The sequence below is a fragment of the Harpia harpyja genome, chromosome 23 (genome assembly GCF_026419915.1).
Source record: "Harpia harpyja isolate bHarHar1 chromosome 23, bHarHar1 primary haplotype, whole genome shotgun sequence".
Classification (NCBI taxonomy): Eukaryota; Metazoa; Chordata; class Aves; order Accipitriformes; family Accipitridae; genus Harpia; species Harpia harpyja.
This window is the reverse complement of record NC_068962.1, coordinates 2,000,520-2,021,795: the sequence shown is the minus strand read 5'-3', so window position 1 is coordinate 2,021,795 and position 21,276 is coordinate 2,000,520. Positions and strand designations below refer to the sequence as shown.

Sequence of the window (21,276 nt, the reverse complement as noted above, 5' to 3'; positions counted from 1 at the left end):
TACTTGGGAAGGTAAACACCATCACTCCGAATGTCCTCCCCTTCCTTCTTTTTTCACCCAGCTTTATATGCTGAGCATGACATCCTATGGTCTGGAATATCCCTTGGATCAGTTGGGGTTAGTTGTCCCGGCTGTGTCCCCTCCCAACTCCTTGTGCCCCCCCCAGCCTGCTTGCTGGAGGGTTGGGGTGAGAAGCAGAAAAGGCCTTGGCTCGAATGTGAGCACTGCTCAGCAGTAACAAAAACATCCCTGAATTACCAACACTGTTTCCAGCACAAATCCAAGACATAGCCCCATACTAGCTACTATGAAGAAAATTAAATCTACCCCAGCCAAAACCAGCAAAATTATCATGGATTTGGTGGGAGGGGTTTTTTTATTATTTTTCTGGCTGTTGCTGTACCTGTATAATTTTTTTACCTTGACTTGTAAGCTCCTGTGAGGAAGGGTTGTAGGTCAGTCCTACTGCATGTAGGTCAGCAAGGAGCCAGTCCAGAGGACATGCTTCTAGGCCTACTGCAATGAAGGCTCCGCAGGGCAAACTCTCCTCTTTCTGAGGTCCTTAATGCTGCTATGGGATCCCTGAAGTTTGAGAGGGAGGCAGGCGATCCAGATCATCTGCTGTGCTGAACTGTTTTTTGCACATTCATGGTATGTAGGTGTGGTGACTAGATCTCAGTGCAGCTTACAGTAAATAGGCTATAGATTTCCTCATGCAGCTATGAGTCAAAGATGTGTGGCTTGCTTCATTACTTGTAGTACTTCTGAGGACTTCTTCGATCAGAGTTTCCTCTGTGAGAGGAAGAAAGGTTAGAGGAGGTTGGTTGGTCTTTAACTGTCGTTTTTTACGTCTCAACAAGATGGTATTGTATGCCATTCTAGGTGCCTCTTCGGTATTTACTGGGAATGCTTTACATTAACTTCAGCCCTCTCTGGGATCCTGTAATTGAACTCGTAACGTGAGTATATGCAGTTGGATGCTGCAATCTGTGGTTGTCTCACAGAACATTCCTTCTATTGTTCTGTACACAAAAGCTGAGGTAAAAATACCCGATTTGGAGAGATCTGTGCATGAGAACCTTCATGTGAAATCTTCTGAAACTAATTTGATCTCTCAAATAAATCGCAACCTATGCAGACTCTTGCTTTTTAACTTAGTTTCTGGTTTTTCTTACTATTGAAGGGAACTTGTAACAAATATGGTCAAATAGCATCAGAGTTTTGAGTCAAAGGTAGCAGGATTTGATTAGTATTTCACAAATGCTTAAAGGAGCGAGAAGTCCCTCTCAGTTTCCCTGTCTCAGGTGCCTGCTTTCAGCATGACTTTATCTTCTTGTTTTTTTCCCCTCTGTTGTATGATTAAAAAGGATGGGATTTCCCCCTTTAAACTAGTGAATTAATAAAAAAAATATTAAACCAGCTCTTCAAAAGATGTGTCCATGCTAATTCTTCCTTTGGTTCTATATGATGATACTGTATAGAAGTCAGTAGAAGGCTTGAGAACATTTTCACTCAATTTGAATTAATTTGAAGTCATGAGGTACAACCAGATTATTTTAATAACAATTGACATTTGGGATCCAGGAGTAAAGGCAAGGAAGTGCTACAGCTGTATTGTGCAGATGTCCTGTCTTTGGACACCCACATTGAAGCAGTGATCAAAGCCTCTGATTGTGTTAGTTGTTAACTTGCCTAGTGACGCATGGCTTTTTTTATTTTCTTTTTAATTTTGTGCTGTCTTATGCTTTGTTAGTTCTTATGCAAAGGAAATGGAGAATAAACAGTTCTGGAAGGTCTTATATGAACATTTGGAGAGGGCTGCTACCTATGCTGGTAAGTCATGGATCCTAAATCTTATTATGACAGTAACCCAGCTAATTGTGAATGACATGACTGCATTTTTATGTGCCCCAAATTTACATGTGATGGGGGAATGCAGAACCAGGGCTCTTGACTACCAGTGTTATGTCCAGGACAGGAATGGAGAGGCCTGGGAGAAAACTGTGTCTCCTCCTGTCCTAAACACCAAGAAGTATATAGAAAAGGCACCTGCATTACAGGAGGGAGCTGCAGGTTGCAGGAAGCCATGCAGCAGCTTCATCCCTGCTTAAGGCTGGCTCTGCCCAGACTGATCAGGAGCAATGACAAAACCTGTATGATGGGGCTCACCATCTTTCTGCTGCATAGATTCAGTTGAATTCCTGCAAACGGTGTCTGTCCTGGGTGTGCTCTTGAGGTTTAGCTGTGGGTGTATGGAATCTATGATTTCATGATAGAGCCATGAGCATGCAACCATTTGTGGACTTCTGTGTTATTCAAGAGAACAGAGCTTAACTGAGACGTATCAGGGCTGTAAGGCATCCTAGAATACTTTCTAAGCAACGCAGGTCTTTCAGGTCAGTGTTAAATACAATTGTCTGAGCAGGTACCTGTGACCAGAAGTATTACTTTTGTAATGGGGGACTGATCCCTTGCTAGTAGTGATAATGAAGTAACCTGAAGAGATTTTCTTCATCTGTTCTGTAGAAATGGAGCTGCAAAATGAACTAGATGAACAGGAAGAAAGCATTGCTGAAGCAGAAAGTGAGAAGATGCCAGAAGGAGGGGTGGGGACTGTCTTCCTGGAGCAGCTGAGGACTAGAACAGATTGCAGTGAGCGGCTGGACCACACAAACTTCCGTTTTCTACTGTGGAAAGCACTGGATAAGTTTCCGGACAGAGTGGAGCCTAGGTCGAGGGAACTTTCCCCACTTCTTTTGAGATTTATTAGGTAAGTAAGATTTATTTTTCATTTGAGAGGACACATTGCTTTCAGTGTGTTGCTGAGCTTTAAGACTCTGGTTATCCCGTTATAGACTTTATTTCCTGAATGCATGGCTGATGAGATGTCTCTTTCCAGTTAAGATAACCTTTTGATTGAAATGTGGATTCTGTTAGAAACATCGCACAAGAAGCAGGCTGAAATTAAACTGGCAATACATTTCTGCTGCTTAGTCTCTCATTTATTGACTTGCCACTGTCACAGACTCATTACACCATTAGAGAGTGATTTCAGTAGAAATAAAGTAACTTTTTTTAAAAATGAAAATACATTTTAATATGGAACCACAGAAGACCAAAATATTTTCCCTCAAGATGGGGAAAATACTGGTTTTGTTAGAGGCTAGTTCAATTTCCTGCTTCTGGAGGGAGAGCAGTGGTGTGCTTGCATGTGTGCACATATCAGATAGTATGATGCACGTGGGGTCGATGTGATCTTATGGCAGGGGAAGGTTTCTGATACTCCTTTTCTATGATTAGAAAAGCTATGTTTTGCTTGCCTTCCTGGAAAAATTGAACCATATTGTAGTAGGTTAGTTTCCTCACTTACTCTCACACTGCCATACTCACTGTTCACCTGCCCACTCAAGCAAACACAACCCCCATGCCCTCCACAGAACCTCTTTACAGACCTCTAGTAATTCAGTGATTCATGTCTCTTTTCCTTTCCACCAGGTACCTTCAGTCTCCTTTAATGTATTTGGTCACTGCCTTATATCTCTAACTTGTAGGCAAAGAAGTGTATACTTACTGAAATACACTTCTTTGGGAATTTTTAGCCATATAGTGTCATTAACAATGAGAATGGTGGATTGTGGAGTTTTTAGTTGTTCTTGCCCTGAAACCCTGAAAAATGCTATGCTGCTTAATTCCTTCCTTCTTTCTTTTTTAAACACAGAAATGAGTACTACCCAGCAGATTCATTAGTGGCTCCATCTCAGGATCTTAGAAAGAAAACTAGTGGTACAGTAGCAGCAAAAGAAATACCTGCTGAAGAGGTGAATGATGCTGCTATGGAGGAGGAGGAAGAAGAAAAGGAAGAAGGGGAACAGATTACTGTAGGACTACTGAAAAAGAAAACAAGAAGAGCTGCTGCTAAGTGAGTATTTTTAGTTTTCCCTTGCTAGTGCTCTCATGGAAAGGCAGATTCAGTAGCTCATGTTGAGATAAAAGCTATGTTTTTATATATATTCATTTTTCTTCTTTTGCTTGCACTTCACAACTTTTCAGTGGATTATAAGCACTTGAAAGTCAGAAACTCTGCCTGCACAGTACTAAGCATCCAAAGACCCTGCCCAGGCTTTATCATTATCTCATTACCTGCTGACAGTCTGTGGTTTGTGTTACTTTAAGCAAAAATTATGTGGTATTCTGAAGCCATTCTGAAGTTTTCGGAGGTCATTGTACCTGCATTCCCCTGGCTTCTCTGTGTGGATCTGTTGGTCTTTTAAAACCACGAGCATTGCCAAACACTTCAAAAAATGAGACTATTCAATTAGGTATTTTAATACTGGGATTCTGCCATTGCCTACCTGTTAGAAATCTTGGTCCCAGTCATCTGCTTAGGGACAAAGATTTTTATTTGGTGGTAGTTTAGACTGAACCTACATGCCATTGTAATGTCATTGTTTGCAGTGCTGAATACACGGAGAAAGTGACTCTTTGTATGAACTCTCCACAATTTGTCTAATCAGAGTCTTTTTACCCTGGTGACCTCTGACAAATGTCCGTTACAAATACATCATAAAGATTTGTAGTTTGCCACTTTTTCTGCGAAGGATGGCCCTTGTAATGACAGAGAACTTCAAAATGTCACCTTACATGTTGGAACAAGTATGACAAGTATTTGATATGTAACCTGAATTGTCATTTAATCCCAGGTGTCTTATAGGTGTTTCATTTTGTTCCCACATTCTGGCTTGTATCTGTAAATTAGCAGCAATTAAAATACAGTGACAGTCCAAGTTTTTTGGTTTTGGTTTTTTTTTTCTTTTCAACCTCCATCTCAAAATGTCCATCTGCTTAAGTGGAAACATTAGTTCCTGGTAGCAGTAACAAAGGCATAAAAGATTTACCGGAGGTGTGTTAATGAGTTCTGGACTGACCTCCCTTTGCCTTCACCCTGGACAGTTCACACAGTCAGGCCTGTGCCACGGTAGGAGAGCCCTGGTGGGGCTGCACCCCGCGGCCCATGAGGTCTGGCTGAGGCAGCGGGAGGACCCATGCCTGCCCCAAACTTGGCGTGGGGTTGCTGGAAGGTGTTGTACTCGTCCTTCGGCCGAGCCCATGGGGGAGAGTGGCCCAGCTAAGTGTCTGGAGAGTTCAGCGTAAACTACCAGGGGGAGCAGCTGGACGAGGACAGCCTCTGCCAGCCCCACAGCGCATACGGTAGAGGAGATCTCACACCTTCCTTATCCTGGTCATCTCTCTCCTCTCCCACAAAGTGGAGGTAGGGCAGATGTGGGGTGACACAGCCGCTTCTAGAGGAACTGAGTCCCATCTGTGCTTGCAGCCCAGCATAAGTCCAGCACAGTCTGCATCCTGGCTGTTTGTATTCCTTTCTCGTCAAAAGCTGAGCCCATCTAGAGCTACTGAGGAAATGGCCTTCTCTGTGCAGTGAAGCTCTGGAAAGAGCTGCTTAGGAGAGGGAACAAGATACCTCTCGCTGTGTCTCTGAAATGGAGGCCTGTAGACTAGGGATCCTCTTGTGTGGTTTTTTTTGCTTTCTTGTTAATCAGTTTTAATAAAAGGTCTCCATTTGTTTATGATAATGCAGGATTGTCTCTTCTGGTCATTTAAAAAAAATTTTTTTTTGTTTGGTTTTACAGGCAACTAATAGCCCACTTACAAGTTTTCTCTAAATTCTCAAATCCTCGTGCGTTGTATCTGGAGCAGAAGTTGAACGCATTATATACCCAGGTGATGCTATTTGCTGGCTTTTAGAATTACTGCTAATAAGTGAACTCATTGTTATTTGAATGCAGTGTCTGAGTCAGCAGAAGCCTGTCACTTTCTGAACCCAGGCATGATAGCTGAAAAAGGAGCTGTCGTTGAGAGGACTTCCTAGCAGGCTTCACTTGATATGAGCCCCTTTAGCAAAGACCTGCGTGAGATACCTGGCTTAGTTTGTCAGGAGTGGCTCATGCAAACAGATCTGGCACAGACAAGTAGTAGTCTTTGGCAAGGTGGAGGAGTGGCTGTAGAGGGAGTCTGTTCCACTTGCATGGCAGGGTCTGGAAGAGGATTTTGAATCCAACGCTTGGCGAAGACCCAAGGAGATTTGTCCTTCTCCTACAGTGTTGTATCTACAAAGAGTAGGGTCAGTGTGAACAACAGATCATTATGCATCAAATAAAGAAAACAGAATTTCTTCCTGAAGAATACTCAGTTTGATAAGATTCCTTTTTGAGGGATTTCCCTGAAGGGATTGTGAAAAATAGGACTCTGAAGAGGGATTGTAAGTCTTTATCCTACACTCCTTAAAAGGGTGTTTTATTAATTTTACTAGGTTTTCTTGGTTCCTGATTTGTGGATTTGTTCAGATCATTAGGGTTTGCTCTAATTGTTCCCAATCTGCGTTCCCTGAGGCTGTGGTCAGTGGGCTGTAGAACCATACTAAGTGGCATGAACTTGTTAGTTCCCTAGGTTTCACCTGGTACCGGTGTGGGAGTTGGAAGGTCCATTCATTAGTCCCCAGATTTGAGAAGCTCTAAAGAACATCCACTCTGTTTCAGTCAACCTCAGAGTTTTGCTTAGGAAAAGAGTTGGTCCATGTGTTTGCTTGTATTCTTACATAAATATTGAACAGATATGTAAAGGTCGAAACAGTGTGTGAAGAACAGCCTGACATAAGAAAAGAGATTACTTCATCACTTACTGGTTTGGGTAGCCTGCTTTTTAATCCAGTCTTCCCAGATACATAACTGGTAACTGGTTTTGGAGGCTGAAAACGCAAGCTGACGGCGGTCCAAAAGACAATTACGAAAAACCAAATATTATAACTATCCTATGTAGATGGGGGGGGAAGTGTATATGAGCTACCAGCAGCCGTGTCCACTTTTTATGAGTGACTGTTGTGTATTCACATCTTCGCTTTATACTGGCAACACATACGTTCTGTTTCATTTTGATAAGTTAGTCCGTGAGCTTGGAGCCTTTGGGTTGTTTCACTATTTTCAATAAGCACTTCTGTCTTCTAGATAGGGACTCAACTTCTTTCTTTCGTCATTTGCAGTTACTGTCCCATCAAGATCAAAGTGTACAGAGAATAGCTCTTGACTGTATAATGACATACAAGCATCCTCATCTACTGCCATACAGGTAAAAGGTTTTATATTATTTTAGCATCTGTGAATGAGCCTGCTGTCATATCAGAAGCCTGCTTGGGGTCAGTTGCCGCAAAGAGAGATCCTTTCCTGTATTTGTTGAAGACGTATGTATAAGTTTTAATTTTAGCCAGCCGTGTATTTCCTATCTAAAATGAAATAATAAGGTCTTGAGGCTGGTCAGTGTCTCTTTTTGGTTTTCAGGAAAATGGCATCACTTTCATTCTGTCCCAGAATAGCGTGTGCTTAGTAGTTGCATCATTTTCAAAGGGGTCTTTTGTACTGGTGAATCATAACCACCCAAAGTGACAGCATAAAAACTGTAGTTTGTGTTTGAATAATCGCTTCAGAGTGTGTCCAGGAGGTACTTTGCTACATAATTAGCTTGAACTTGCTGGGTTTTAAAATATTTTCTGATAAAAGGGTGGGAACATAGTACTTTAATATTTTATATACAGCATAGATTAGATAGGTAGGTAATTAGATATAGATGCATGTGTGTGTGTCTGTTTATTTTTATAACCCTACCTGCCCTCAAATAATGTTTATTATTCTCAGGGAGAATTTGCAAAGGCTACTGGAGGACAAGAGTTTTAAAGAAGAAATAGTCCACTTCAGTATTTCTGAGGAGACCTCAGTGGTAAAAATGGAGCATCGACCAGATCTCATCCCTGTTCTTATGAGGTGTGTCATGAAGTGTGGGTTTAAAAGTTTCATGTCAAAGTAGCATGAGCAGAGATGTAATGCTGCTGCTTCTCATTTTAAACAGTTGAGATAAATCTATGGTTAATGGTATAGTTTGATGACTTAGTTTGTGATGTTCTGTATGGTTTCCTTATTAACACATTTATGTAATGTGTTATGCAAATGGTGTTTTCTTTAAAAACAGCATTTTGGTAAATACTGTTTCTGCTAAGGCTTACAGAGAACTGTGAGAACATTTCAGTTCACCGAGTATTGCCACTTATTTTTATTAAGATATAGTGATGCAAGTTGTTGTGCAGATAACTAGTTTTATACCTGAAGTCTCCAGCAAAGCTTCCATTGTAGTAGCAGAAGCTGATCTTTCACTGGGATGGTTTTGGGCAATGTGTAGTAATTCAGTGGAGACCCTGAAGAGGAGACTTCCACTCAGCTTGTTCTTACTAGAGAATATTTTATATGGAGTTTCTCCTGCAGAATAAGAGGCTAGGAAGCAGATGGCTTGCTGAAAGCTAATGCAACCTCTTTTTGGCTCTTGAAGAATTCTCTATGGCAGAATGAGAAACAAAACAGGGAGCAAAACACAGGGCAAGTCTTCAGCGGGCACTCGCATGTCAATCGTTCTGCGATTTCTTGCCGGCTCACTGCCAGAAGAGATACGGATGTTCTTGGATCTACTCTTCGAAGCTGTGAAGCAATTCAGTAATGGTAGGTACAGGCAGTAGAACCTGGGGGTATGGTACTTCCTGACCTGTAGAGATGTGGGAGGTTAAATATGCTTAGTACTGTTATGTGCTTCAGTTTGTCTCTAACAGTGCCTTGGAAGGATGAAAGTAAACTTCTGATAAGGACTGAGATTCCCCTGAGTTTTTTCTTACAAAGCACGATTGCTCTGTTTTGCAGGTTCAAGGTCAGAAGAACTTAATGACTGCCACAGCTGTGCAAGTAAGCTGTAGCAGGCCAGGAATGAGCAATTGCTGGCATTGTAAGCTAGCCTGCATATGATGGCAATAAACAAAGGTTGTAAAGTGCTCTGATACTGTAGCAGTGGGAGATGTCTGAGTGTCAGAGAGAGATGGATACCTAGAGCTGTCCTTATGTAAAAAGCTGAATGTGAGGATCTGTAATTTAGGGCCAGATGATACTATTTTTCATTGAAAATTATTTTTGGTAGTGAATATCTTCATGGGGCTTCTCTAGATAAGTTGCTGTCCCTTTGCCTATTGCAGGGCCTTGCCAGACTGCAGTGCTTCGAAGTATGTCAGAGCTGGATTTAGCTAAAGTCCTGCCTCTTGGGCGTCAGCATAGCCTCTTCAATGGTCTTGAAGTTGTGTTGAAAAACATGGGACATTTGATCCATCAGTACCTGCCTGAAATTCTACAGATTCTGCTCTGCATGACGGCTGTGGTATCCTGCATCCTCCAGCAAAGAGAGAAGGTACAATATATGCAAATGATATACAAACAAACATGTAAATTAAATTCCTTTCCCTCCTCCTCCCCTTAGCTTGCACATGTACACACACCTTCACTGGTTCAGGTAAAGATAAATTTAATGCCAGCATGGAGTGAAGTTTAGCAATTAGATGTCTGTCAAAACAGAGGCCAGTGATACTTGTCTGAAAGTGCTACAGAGCTCAGGTAGTGCAGGCGGAGTTAATGTATTTAGAAAGCTGCTTTGGACTGCATTTTTGTTTGAGTTACTGAAGAGAGAGTTGGAGGTGACCTCTGTGCGTTGCTACCTGCCTGCTCTGTGGAGACATGGGCGTGAGGGGGAGCTAAGTGATTTGTTGTAAGGACGTAACAAGATCTTATGGCTGGAAGTTGAAATTGGCCTTAAAGATGTAGTTGCTTGGCTGCAAGGATAAAACATCTGAGCAGGGGAAGGAGAGGATTTAAAGTTCCTTGCCTGAGGACTTTAGAGCAAAACAACTTTGAGGTGTTTTGTTGCAGTGCTAGACCCCAGGGGAGCTCAGCATTGTGGATGATCACAGTGATTATCTACAGTGATTGTCTCCTGTCATGGGACACAGGGACAACATGGCTACCAGCCATGCTTTCAGCACACTAGAAGCATGTTCAGCTCTGTATCAGGAGTAATCATGCTAATCCAGTGTCACAATTTGGGTCTCAGCCAGGTGTCTGCAGAGCACTGTGAATGTTTTTTCCCTTGCTGTGCAATGGCTGTACATGCAGAAAGGGTCAGATGAGGAAAACATTCTGTTAAAGATTGGCTTCAGCTAAAGATGGGGTATGTTGGCTTACTGATGCCCTGTGCCCAGGACAGCAGCACAGAGATCCCTGAGCTCTAGCTCAGCCAGCTCAGGGGGTCTGTTGCCAGCTGTTAGGAAACTATGACATTGAGCCAGGCTTTTCTATCTTTCTGAAACCAGTGCCTTTGCCAGGCTTCAGTCCAAATAGGAAAAGGAAAACTCGTCTGGTCCGGTGCAGAGCCTGATTGTATATTAGGTGCGAAACAAGCAAACTGCACAGTCATCATCATCGCTGCGGTGTTGAAAGGAATTATGTGATGATAGGCTGAGCAAGTGGTGTGTTGAAAGTAATTCTGTGATGGTAGACTGAGCAAGTGGTGTTAGGTAATGAATGTTTTGTCACCCTGCATGTGTGTTCTTGCCAAGACCCATCTGTGAGCATTCGAGGTTAGAACTTGCCTTGGAAACAGTCCATCAAACATGGCATCCAAGGTCCCATAGTTGCCTGCAGGCTGCACAGAACCTTGCAACTGTCTTAATTTATGAAGGGGATAAGCAAACTTTAGGACAGCAGCATCCCATAGTCTGACTTAAGCAATGGATTGCATGTGCCTACATGTTTTAAACTGGGAAGGAGTTTTAAAAGCTGCTTCATTCATTGCTAGGATAGTCACATTTTGCCACGGTTACTACAGTAATCCTGTCATCATTATGTAATGTGTGGAGTGATAGTCTGTCATTTGTCTGAACTTAATTTAGCACTTCATTAGCCCATGAGATGTTAAAAGCTCAAGGAAGAGTGTGAGAAATCTGTTTATCTTGGCTAATGATTAGAAGACATTCTTGGAATTTGAGAGTAATTTATTGCAGGCTGATGCTGCCTGGAGAGTTAAACATCAACTTTGACCGTTTTAAGCCAAATTATTCATTTACCATTTCCTACTGATTGTGTTCAGCATTGAGTTTCTTTGTCCTCTCAAAGACTCAATCTCGGAGCACTGCTCTTATGGCAATTGAACAGTGGGAGACCCAAAATTATTTCGGTTGGGTGTCACCATTAGCAATAGTAGCCTGGTTTGTGCTTTCTTTGGCCCCTCAAGCAGCTCGTTTGCTGCCTGGAAGCTGATTGCACACCTTTAGTACACGTTCAGCACAACCTAGGAGGTCCTGGGCAAGAGTTTGGTACATTTTCCACCATCTTCTCTTTGTCTTTTTACCTGTGATTTTGGGTGTAAAGGGGGTATAGAAGTGTATTGCATGGTAGAGGGTAGTGTCTTCAGAAGTCCATAGGTATATCAAATAAAAAAATTGTGATGTCTTTCAGTGAGGCTTTGACACCAAAGCTGCTTTGCAAAATAAGAGATATAAGTGTTTATTCTGTTTGGGGGATCGTGATATGTACTGGAGACTCAGGAATGCAAGACATAGGTCCAGTCTCAGACAGCGTCCTTTATTTGCTCTGATGTGGCTCTGTTGTTTCTGAGACTGGAGTTCAGTACCTCTGCACTGGGGAGCTACCTCATGTTTGTGCTGTGAGCTGCATTGCACAGTATGGAAACATTTTAGGTTACTCAAGTCAGGACTCTTCTCAGGGAGAAGAGTCAGAATGCAGCAGTGCATGAATAACTTCATGATTAGCTGTGTGGCTGATTTTCTTACTGAAATATTTTCCCCAAGAAAGGCTATGGAACATAACTGCTAAATGGGTACAGGAAGCATCCTCCTGTAACCAAATGCTATACTCCTCCCCTGCACCGCTGGAGGAAGTGATTCATATTCTTGCCTTCTCTATTTCTCCCCCTTCTCCTTGTCTGTTGATTTATTTTCTTCCCAGTAGATTTCAGTGTGCAAAGTACAACTTCGTTTTTGAGAGCTGATATGGGTCCTTTCCTGTGTAAAAGAGAATTATTTAAGTGTCAGGACTGGAAATGTAACTGTGGTGTAGCTTTCTGCATTTTGTCCAAAAAGGGCAGATGCTACTGCAAACCTGTCAGCATGGATTTTCATGAGCTGAAGGAGTCCTGTGTAACTGACTCAGTGCAGGAATAGGCACCTCTTAGAAAAATTGAGGTCAGCTGTGAGAGGTAGATTGCTACTGTGAACAAGTTACAGGAGAACACAGAAGAATGCTGCGATAGTTCCAGCAAAGGTTGTATCTGTGGTCAATTAATTGCTGTATTTAATTTCAGAGAAAATAGTTAGTAGTTGTTCTGCAAAGGTCTTACTGGGGTTTTGTTTTGTTTTTACAGGTCCAGCCTAGGTTGATTAATCCACTGAAGAATTTGAGACGTCTTGGACTCAAGCTTGTGGCAGAGTTTTTTTCTGATTATGAGACCTACAGCTTTAGTGTGGAAGAGATTGATGCAGTTTTCCATGCAGTGGTATGGCCTCAGGTAAGTATTTCTTGTTCTTCCAAACAGCTTGTGTATAACATGTACCATTCGTAGAACTCCAGCTACACTGGAGTCCCTCATGTCAGCTATGTCCGTCACAAGATTGGATGCGGCCTCAGACAGATTCTGGCATTCTGATGTATCTGTGCAAGGCCAGTTTCTTGGCTCATGTCTGATTTGTCCTGGAAGAATCAAATCATAGGCTGAAGTGCAAATTAATTCGTCTGAATAAAATGGATGCCATTTCTTTGTTCTTTAAGCACAGAAGCAAACTCTTCCCTGGATGCTTCAGGGAAGCAGAGTAATACTAGTCAGTTCTAGGTGCACTTTGTTACTTTTCTGTGAGATGGTTATTGGGCCTGTGGTAGGGGACTCTTGAAACAAGTGCTGCTGCAGGAAAAGGACCCAGCAGGGTCTGTCAGTGGGCTGTGTCTCTTGTACCTGCTTGCTGGGAGTCCCATGTGAGCACAGCGACAAAGCACAGGGTTGTGGCCTTCAGAGAAATTCAGATCACCTCTGAGTTGGGAAAATGCGCTATTGTGAGAGGAAGAGAAAACACACAATATTAAAAATGAGATTGTGCTGGTGGTGTTGGTGCACTGGGCTCTGAGGTTATCAGGGAATGCCTGTACCAGCTGCTGGGTTGTCTCTGCTCTAAAGGCAGTCGCCTCCACCCAAAGGGTAACCGAGCAAGATGGGCTGACTCCAACGGAGCTCTTCCACTGAGGCTTTTGAGGTATCCATACGTCCAACTTCCTTGCGGCAAAAAAGCCTGTCAGAGAGCACCAGGAGTAACTGCTGTGGTGTAGGAAACCCCAGATCTCTAAACGTTGTGTTTGTTTACTCCTACCCTGTTTCTCTGCTCTACCAGTAACAATATGTGATGTGTAGTATGTGTATGTGGACAAACAGTACATAAAATAGTTTCAGGCAGCACATATAGCTCTGTATTTCACTGTGCTGAGCACCATAGAGTTTTATGGTCCTGGTTTGTCCATGGAGTCTTTTCAAGGCCAGGGTGCCACATGGGCAAAGCAGTGAACATTTACTGCAGTCCTGGAGCAGTTCAAGCATGTGGTTCGGGCTTTAAGTCAGCAAAGCAGTTAATGCTTTCGGGGAGTATTGTGTTTGGAAACGCTAAGTAAATCTGAACAAGATGTAAAATTGTTGTTAAATAGTTAGAATTCCTGTTGTCCTTATCAATGTCAGGAAGACAGAGCTGGTTTTGGAGCTTGGATGGTAGTGTGATCCAGAAGCTCCCTCTAAAGGCAGTCTCTACTGGTGAACTGCAGGAAGATTTGCTTTTGGCAGAAGAATCATTTGACTTGTGTGCTTTCCTTTTTTAAGGCTATGGAACTGAGGTGTATAAAAATTCCTGGAGAGGGCAAATTGTTTTAAGCCTGTTGTACTTGGAACTGGAGTTTGCTGCCCTTCATATCCCAGGAATTTGCTGCAGAGGCTCAATATCATTAGCCTGCACAGCAGCGTTCCTGCAGGATTGGATTAACGGTTTACTCTTCATTGTACAGCATTCAGAAAAGCTCTGTTTTATGGACAGCAATAACATTACCAGCCTTTGGGGGCAGGAGAAGCAGCTTTCTAAGACCCTGGCTGTGATGGTCAGACCTGCTTTCTTTTCTGTTATGTGCAGGCCTTGAGCCCAGACTGAGCTAGTCCAAACCCCACATGCGCCATCCTGGCTATTGCCGCCGAATGCACTGGAGCGTTCCCTGCCTGTGTGTTCGCTAGCAGTGCCCTGCTGACAGTCCAGCTGTGGTCAGCGTGGAAACCCAGCTGTGACTTGTGTGCAGCCTGTTGGGTTGCAGAGTGGCAGAGAGGAGGGAGCCAGACCTGTGCACTGGGTCTCTTTTGCCTGTGTCCAGTCATGTGAAGGAGCAGCAGCTACTGTGTGGGGCCGAGGGTGGGCAACTCTTAGGTGGGGGGGTTTTGGACACAGAACCCTGTTAGGAGATCCCATTCCTGGGGTGCAGTGCAGTGCTCGAGCCTCTCCTTGAGCAGAGGGGGTGCTTTTATAGCAGCGAGGCTGTGGAGGCACAGAGCTGATGCTGGAATGGGAGGTGCTGCGGCCAGGGCATAGGAAGTGTGGGAGGACTGAGGCTTGGGTGTTGCGCTTGAGATCTCATAGCTATGTCTGGGAGAGGTTGTTAGGTCTCTGCAGCAAATGTGAGGCTCCATGGGGAGCCAGTTTCAAGGGGAGGGCAAAAATGGTAGCTGGAATAGTGTATAAATACAAGTAAGATAATCTAAGAGTGATTGCGCAAGTACTGTGGAAGCTGGAAAAGTGATGATGAAATCACTTTCTAAGAAAGGTAACTATGGATTGTAGTGAGGTCTTTGTTAGAGGTGAGGTTTTTAAGTGGCTTTACCTACTCGTGTTGCATTGGTATCTGATTTTTAACTCCTTTAGGTCTGCAGGTTGGCTTCAGAGAGTCAGTATTCTCCAACTTTTCTGCTCAAACTCATTCACACGTGGAGTAAGAATCCCAGGTAAGTGTTCTCCTCACAAAGAGGCATAAGTACTTCTCCTGAGTACACGAAATTCAAGGAAGAAAGAGCACACTAACAGGTTATGAATAATTGTGTCGGAACCTATATTTTCTTTTTCCATTAGGCCATTATTCTTTTGATAGTAGTCCAGATGCAGTTGGGAAGCTTTCCAATTTATGCAGTTACTCTCTTTTTAGTGGGCTGCTTTTCCCATAAATTAACAACTTAAGCACATATGTAGCCCAAACCCAGCTGACAGGTGAGGAGGAGGGCTGACTTCTTAGAATATGTCCATGTGTTGACCAACGACTTCTTAGTCTTAGCAGGTGCCAAGTCAGTTTTACAATATATAATTTCATTCATGTTTTTTGATTCCCTATTTCTTTCTATTTTATGAAAGAATGTGGGCACGTTCAGCACAGAATCTGTGACTGAGATTCTGATACTGAAAGTTGTAGGAGAGCTTTTTTTTGATGCAGACACTGCGAGAAATTCCAGCTCGGCTGTCTTGAGTGATTTTTGCCTTTTCCACAGACTCACTGCTTTTCCTTTGCTAGGAAGATCCAGTATCTGTTTTAAGACACATCATTTGTAGGCATGAAGAACTTTGTATACAAACTTCTGTAAAAAGATGGTCTTGGATCATTAGGTTAGGAGCAAACTAAAAGAAGACTTGGACAAACTTTTGTGGAGAAAGGGTTAGGTTTAGATGATGCTATCTTGAAGCAAGAAAAGGGATCTGATGATCTCTCAACCTCCCTTCATTCTATTTTTCATGACGTTGTTCATTTTTTGTGCTTTTTCCTTGATTGAAGTAGAAGATAGTCATTATCTCTTTGTGTGACTTTTTGCACAAAAGAATTATATATAAAGTTCTCAACTTAAATTTTCAGCCAGCCTTTTTTATAATCTTTCTCTCAGGTATTTCCCCTTGCTGGCCAAGCAACAGCCAGATCACCCGGAGTGTGATATACTGTCAAATGTGTTTGCTGTGCTGTCAGCCAAGAATCTGTCTGAGGCCACATCCAGTCTTGTGATGGACATAGCTGATAGCCTTCTCAACAGCCCAGATTTTGAACCCACTGAGCAGGTTTCCAGTTTGAGCGTGACTGACTGTGTTGTCATGGTCACTGGAGACATGACAGAAGGTATGCCTGCGTAAGAGTCGTGAGAGGCCCGTTGGGTGCTTTGGATGGAGGTGTTAGATTATGATGAGGTTGTCTTTGCACTGGCTGAGAATACCAGGGAAGGAGACCTCCCACTGGAGATGGAAGCGTCAGTGTACAAATTTGTCTTGACATGCTAAAAAACTGCAAAGTCCTGCTTGTCTAATGACTGTTGAGATCCACATTTGAGTGTCAGGGTCCTGAGCATGGAGAAATTCCTTATGAAGAAGGAAAATGTTTGTGGTGTTGACCTGTTTTGTCTGTGAGGCTTTGACTGATATGGTAACTTTAAGAGCTGCATTGCTGGCTTGACCCTGAGCCTAGCATCAAGTTTTATATAAAGGCTTACTCCCCATATGCGCGTGGTCATGTATCACTTTGATGTTTAGTCTGTGCTCCCTGACAAAAAAGATCTGCCATTGATTCCTTTTATCTTTGAGTGGTAGTAGACAGGAGGGGTGGTGTGCTGTGTTTGATGCTGTGGAGCCATCTTTCACCCGTAACACTCAAAGGTAGTGGAAAGGAGAGCACTTACTGCTGTGCCCTTGTTATGGCAGCTTTGATTTGCACAAGAGGTTGGTGGTAGAATAAAGAAAACAACATCTATAAATGCTCCAGCCATTTTAGGAGATGGTTACTACCTTTGAGGAACATCCTTGGTACCTTTTGATAAGCCCACACTTACTGGGGCTGTTACTGAAATCTGTGAGGAGAGCTTTTGTTCTCTGTGTGTGCTTTCCTTGGTCCCAGCTCAGACATGGTAGACTCGGTCTCAGCAAGTGTTGGTGCATGTTCCCAGCAGTCACCTGCCCTGCACATTCATAGATCCTCTTGATTTTCCACTGATGAAACCTCCTTTGTCTGCGTTTCCCTCTTTGTGTAGGGTTGGATCTCCCTTCTGTTGCTTGCAGCGCAGAGTTGGGTGTTGCTAACTGTTGTATCCCTTACAGAGACCCTCAGCCTAGGTTGCCGCTTGGTTCTGCCTCACGTTCCTGCCATACTTCAGTACTTCAGCAAAACAATGTTAAGCATGGAGAAGGTGAAAAAGAAGAAGTATAGAGCTCAAGTCAGCAAAGAGCTGAGTATACTTTCCAAGTAAGTGATTCTTTAGAGCTCAAAACACTTAAAAAGGTGGAAGGAAGGAAGAAGAAAGAGGCTTTTTGTAATAGGTCCAAATTAAAAAACGTTAAGTCTCGAACTATTTAAAATTAGAACAGTTGAAAATACCCGCAAGTTGCTGGTGACTGAGGTGAAAAGTTTACAGAAATTGATTCTAGCTGTTTCTCTTGCTGGCACTCAACGCCAGTGCCTCTTGGGGGTAGGAAAAGGTACAGAAATGCTTGGGAACAACTGAATGCTTGGGCTGATACCATGATTTTGGTGGGTACAGTCTATTAGCCTGGATGGGCTGACAAAGCCCTGTGATAGGGCACTAGTGCTGACTGAGTTATCTTTTGCTCTATACTGGTGATTGGATTGATACGGAATAGTAAATTACCTTGTCTCATTGTGCAGGATCAGCAAATTTATACAGGAAAAGAGTCAGAATTCAGTGCTTGTGAGCCTTCTCCTCCCTTTCCTTTATCAGAGTAACATGGAGCAGGTAGGTAGAAATTACTTTCCCTCCCTATTAAACATATGTTATTCTTTTAATAAAGTATATTTGTTTAAGATGCGGTTAAAAATCTTACTGATTACATGCCATTTCTCATGATTAGCCAGAAATCAAGTTTTCATGTATTTGTAGTCTGCTCAGAACGCTGTGACATTGTGTGTTGATGTGTACGAGTTACTGGATACTTTGCAGGGATGCCAGTGCCCAGGCTGACTCTGTTCCCCCTTTTCATTGGGAAGGTCTGCAGAAGTTTTTATGCAGTCTTTACCTCCTTTGCCACTGTAGTCGATCCACCAAATTCCTTGCAGTGTTTGAAATAAATGCTCTTCTTCACTGTGGATTTTATGCACCCCAAATCCAAAGCCACAGCGTCTGGACGGCAATATGAATACATATGGTTGAGTATGTAGTATATGCTGTGTAATGGGCAGTGCTACACTGGTCTGTTGCAGGATGAAAGGCAAACTTTGTACAGTGCTATTAACATGCTCCCATATCTGCTGCTTCCGTTCTGTTGTCCTTCCACTCTTAAGGAATCCATCTGTGGGTACAGAAGTGTATCTCAGAACTGAAACTTCCCTGAAATCCTGAATTCCTCAGGCATGCTAAGCATATGGGCTGCAGCTGAAGGAAGCAGAGCTCTCCATGGCTTAGGGTTTTGTAAACTGTTAGGTAAATCAAGCACTGAGAATGTTGGCAGACTATTTTGTCTGGGCTTCCCTCACTGCTAAACCTTGTTTTCAGAAATATAGTCCCATCTACAATGAATGAATCTATCGATTATTCAGCTTGATTGCCTGAATCCTTGGATCCAGGCTTGGGTTTTCTTTTTTCTTAAAAGACATACAGTTGCTTAATGAGAGATTTTAGGTTTGCAGAAAGAACTGCTAGGCAGCAGCCTGTAGCTTCTGCTTTGCAAGTGGTCATTTAATTGTTCAGAGAGGATTCTTTGGTTTTAAATCTGTGAGTCATTAGGGGACCATACATGGTTTCCATTCAGGAAGATCATACAAGTATATGGTGCTGTTAATGTTCATTTCACAAGTTAAAGAAAGACTGCTTTTTAAAGCTCTATTAGTTCTCCTGACCTTTGAGTCATTTGAGGAGAGACACAAAAAAGAAGTCTTGGTTGTGATGGCACTCTTCTCCAACACTGTGCTTGTGTCTAATTGAAAGGTTGCAAGTGCTTCTGAGAGATTTGTTGATTGTGTTATGTCCTCCTAATTCTTTGTTCTTATTCAGTATCTGTGATCTGAATAAAATACAGCAAAGTGGTTAAGTTCACTCTGTCTTGAAATATTTCCCAAGGAAATGGAATAATTTCGTGAGGTTTCAATATTTATTGACAGTTATCTGTCTCTTTCAGGGTACAGAGATTGACATTCTGGAGACAGTGCAGAACTTGCTGAGGCATTGCTCAAACCCTACAAGCTTTCTCAAACCACTGGCAAAGCTTTTTTCTGTCATCCAGAACAAACTGTCTCGACATAAGTTGTGCTTGGTATTTCAGGTATTGCATTTTTACATGTCTTTCTGTTCTTTTTTTACTCAGTCTAAGAGATCAAGAACAAAATAAATAGCAGTATTTATCTTTGTTGTACATGAGCTTAAAACCGTTTTTAATCTACATCACCTGTTAAGTGAAAGTAACAGAATTGTATATGATAGAAATTAATGAGCTGCACGAAGATTTGTAAAAATTTTGGCTTGCAGCCTGGTTGATGTGAGCATCACCAGGGTTCTTTTGTATAAGAGAAGCCAAATAAAGCATACTTCATCCCTAACAAATTCTCCAGCTTTATGAAATAAGAATGGATTTCAGCATCCTGAAGATGATGTTTATTTGTATTCTTCTCTTACTGATTTATAGCGGTCAGGCTGTTCTGTACATCTTTGAAGTGACTTACATAACTTTTTTTTCAGCAGGAAAACCCAGGAAACACTCAGTGTAGTTATTTAGAAACTCAGGAACTTAAAACACACATCTTCAAACTTAAGGAGGAATGGCTCTTTTTAAGCTTGTAACAGGAGAAAGATTGATGCTGGTGCTTGCTTTATTTTTTTTTCTGAAGTGGTAAAGTCTTGAGTTTTCCAAATTTTTAACAACTATAACAGTTAAACTGTTTTCTTTTATGTTTCTTTTTAGACTTTATCTGATTTGGACTGTGAATTGAAATATATTACTGAGGTTGTTAAGGTATGCAGTTTCTTTGCTCACTTTTTTCCCCAACATTGTATTGTCATGTTTCTGGACTTTTTAATGAATGACTTGTTGCTCTATCTTAGCTGAATGCCTTTGATCAACGACATCTCGATGATATCGACTTCGATGTACGTCTGTCAGCATTCCAGTCAATCACAGCCCACATCAAGGAAATGCAAGCAGTGGATGTTGACTTCCTCATCCCCGTTATGCACAACTGCTTCTATACCATCCAGGTTGGTTGAAAGTTCCTTCTCTTGTTTTGTGCACCATGTGTCTGTGATGGATCTAACTTCCAAATTATTTCCATTGGCTGTTTTTTGACACTCTGAAACTTTCAGAGAGCATATTTTAGTCGTCTTAAACACCTGTTTTTAATTTTTGTCCACTTGCCTTTTCATCTGTGTGTCTGGAAGGGCAAATACAGTGCAGCAAGAACGCTCGCCTGAGCACGGTGCACCTTTCTATCAGTAAGCCCTGGAACTGTTCAGTCCATTTGTACTGTATAAAAGGCATATTACAGTCTTGAAAAGCTGCTTTTCTTTTTGTTGCAGCATGTTCTGGTTACGTGGGCCTGCTGGTAAATGTAAAAGGATTTTTCCTGATTGGAAGGGTGGACATTAATTCAGGACTAGAACTTCTGCAGGAAGGATTTCAAGAGTGACAGGGTCTCTACAGGCCTTGTTATGTTGTGTCTGGTGGTACTGTTCAGTCCAGTCTTTTGGGGAGAAAAAGGTGTTGTATCCAGACTCACGTGGTGCAATTTCTTCATCCACTCAGCTAGGGGATATGGCTCTTAGTGACAACGCAAGCCTTTGCTTGACCAGTTTTATTCGCCGACTGGCAGAAATTGACCACACAGAAGATGACTACAAGGAGTTAATCCAGCACACTCTCCTGGAGTCTGTCAGAAGGGGGCTGAAGAGTAAGACTGAGGTAAGGCAGTGTTATCTGATTACACATCTCCAGCTGTCTTCAGGACACCAGGGTATATGAGGCATTTATGGATGAGTTCTCTGAGTCCCTTGCTGGGATAAGAAGTGCAGATATCCACTGTAAACTTACCCTTCATTTGAAATCTTGTTAAAATCTAAAAAGTGATAGAACTCATCTGTCTTCTGTTTCTTTGCCATTGTTCAGCTTTTCTTAGTTGTAGTTTATGCTTTGGAGGGGAAACTTTAATTAATGTGCAGTCCGAAATACAGGTGTATTTGCTGTTACCGAAGAATAGGACTTGCTGGCCTGAAATATTTGTAAATGACAGCATTGCTGTTCTGAGGAGTGTGTAGCAACCTCTCTGAGGGGTACTTAATGTTCACTGCTTGCTGTTT

The 21,276-nt window shown here is 42.4% G+C and overlaps 1 protein-coding gene across 1 annotated transcript in view; it reads left to right on the top strand.

Moving 5' to 3' along the window:
* Positions 1-21,276, top strand: part of UTP20 (UTP20 small subunit processome component) — a 64,640-nt gene that overhangs the window by 19,179 nt on the left and 24,185 nt on the right. The window contains exons 19-36 of the mRNA XM_052774316.1: positions 883-959; positions 1,754-1,833; positions 2,527-2,770; positions 3,719-3,919; positions 5,649-5,739; positions 7,055-7,140; positions 7,704-7,829; positions 8,389-8,555; positions 9,077-9,285; positions 12,310-12,453; positions 14,882-14,961; positions 15,883-16,109; positions 17,078-17,222; positions 17,643-17,730; positions 19,109-19,252; positions 19,889-19,939; positions 20,029-20,181; positions 20,726-20,881. Coding sequence (XP_052630276.1) covers positions 883-959; positions 1,754-1,833; positions 2,527-2,770; positions 3,719-3,919; positions 5,649-5,739; positions 7,055-7,140; positions 7,704-7,829; positions 8,389-8,555; positions 9,077-9,285; positions 12,310-12,453; positions 14,882-14,961; positions 15,883-16,109; positions 17,078-17,222; positions 17,643-17,730; positions 19,109-19,252; positions 19,889-19,939; positions 20,029-20,181; positions 20,726-20,881 — 2,469 coding nt within the window. The remainder of the gene's footprint in view (positions 1-882; positions 960-1,753; positions 1,834-2,526; positions 2,771-3,718; positions 3,920-5,648; positions 5,740-7,054; positions 7,141-7,703; positions 7,830-8,388; positions 8,556-9,076; positions 9,286-12,309; positions 12,454-14,881; positions 14,962-15,882; positions 16,110-17,077; positions 17,223-17,642; positions 17,731-19,108; positions 19,253-19,888; positions 19,940-20,028; positions 20,182-20,725; positions 20,882-21,276) is intronic.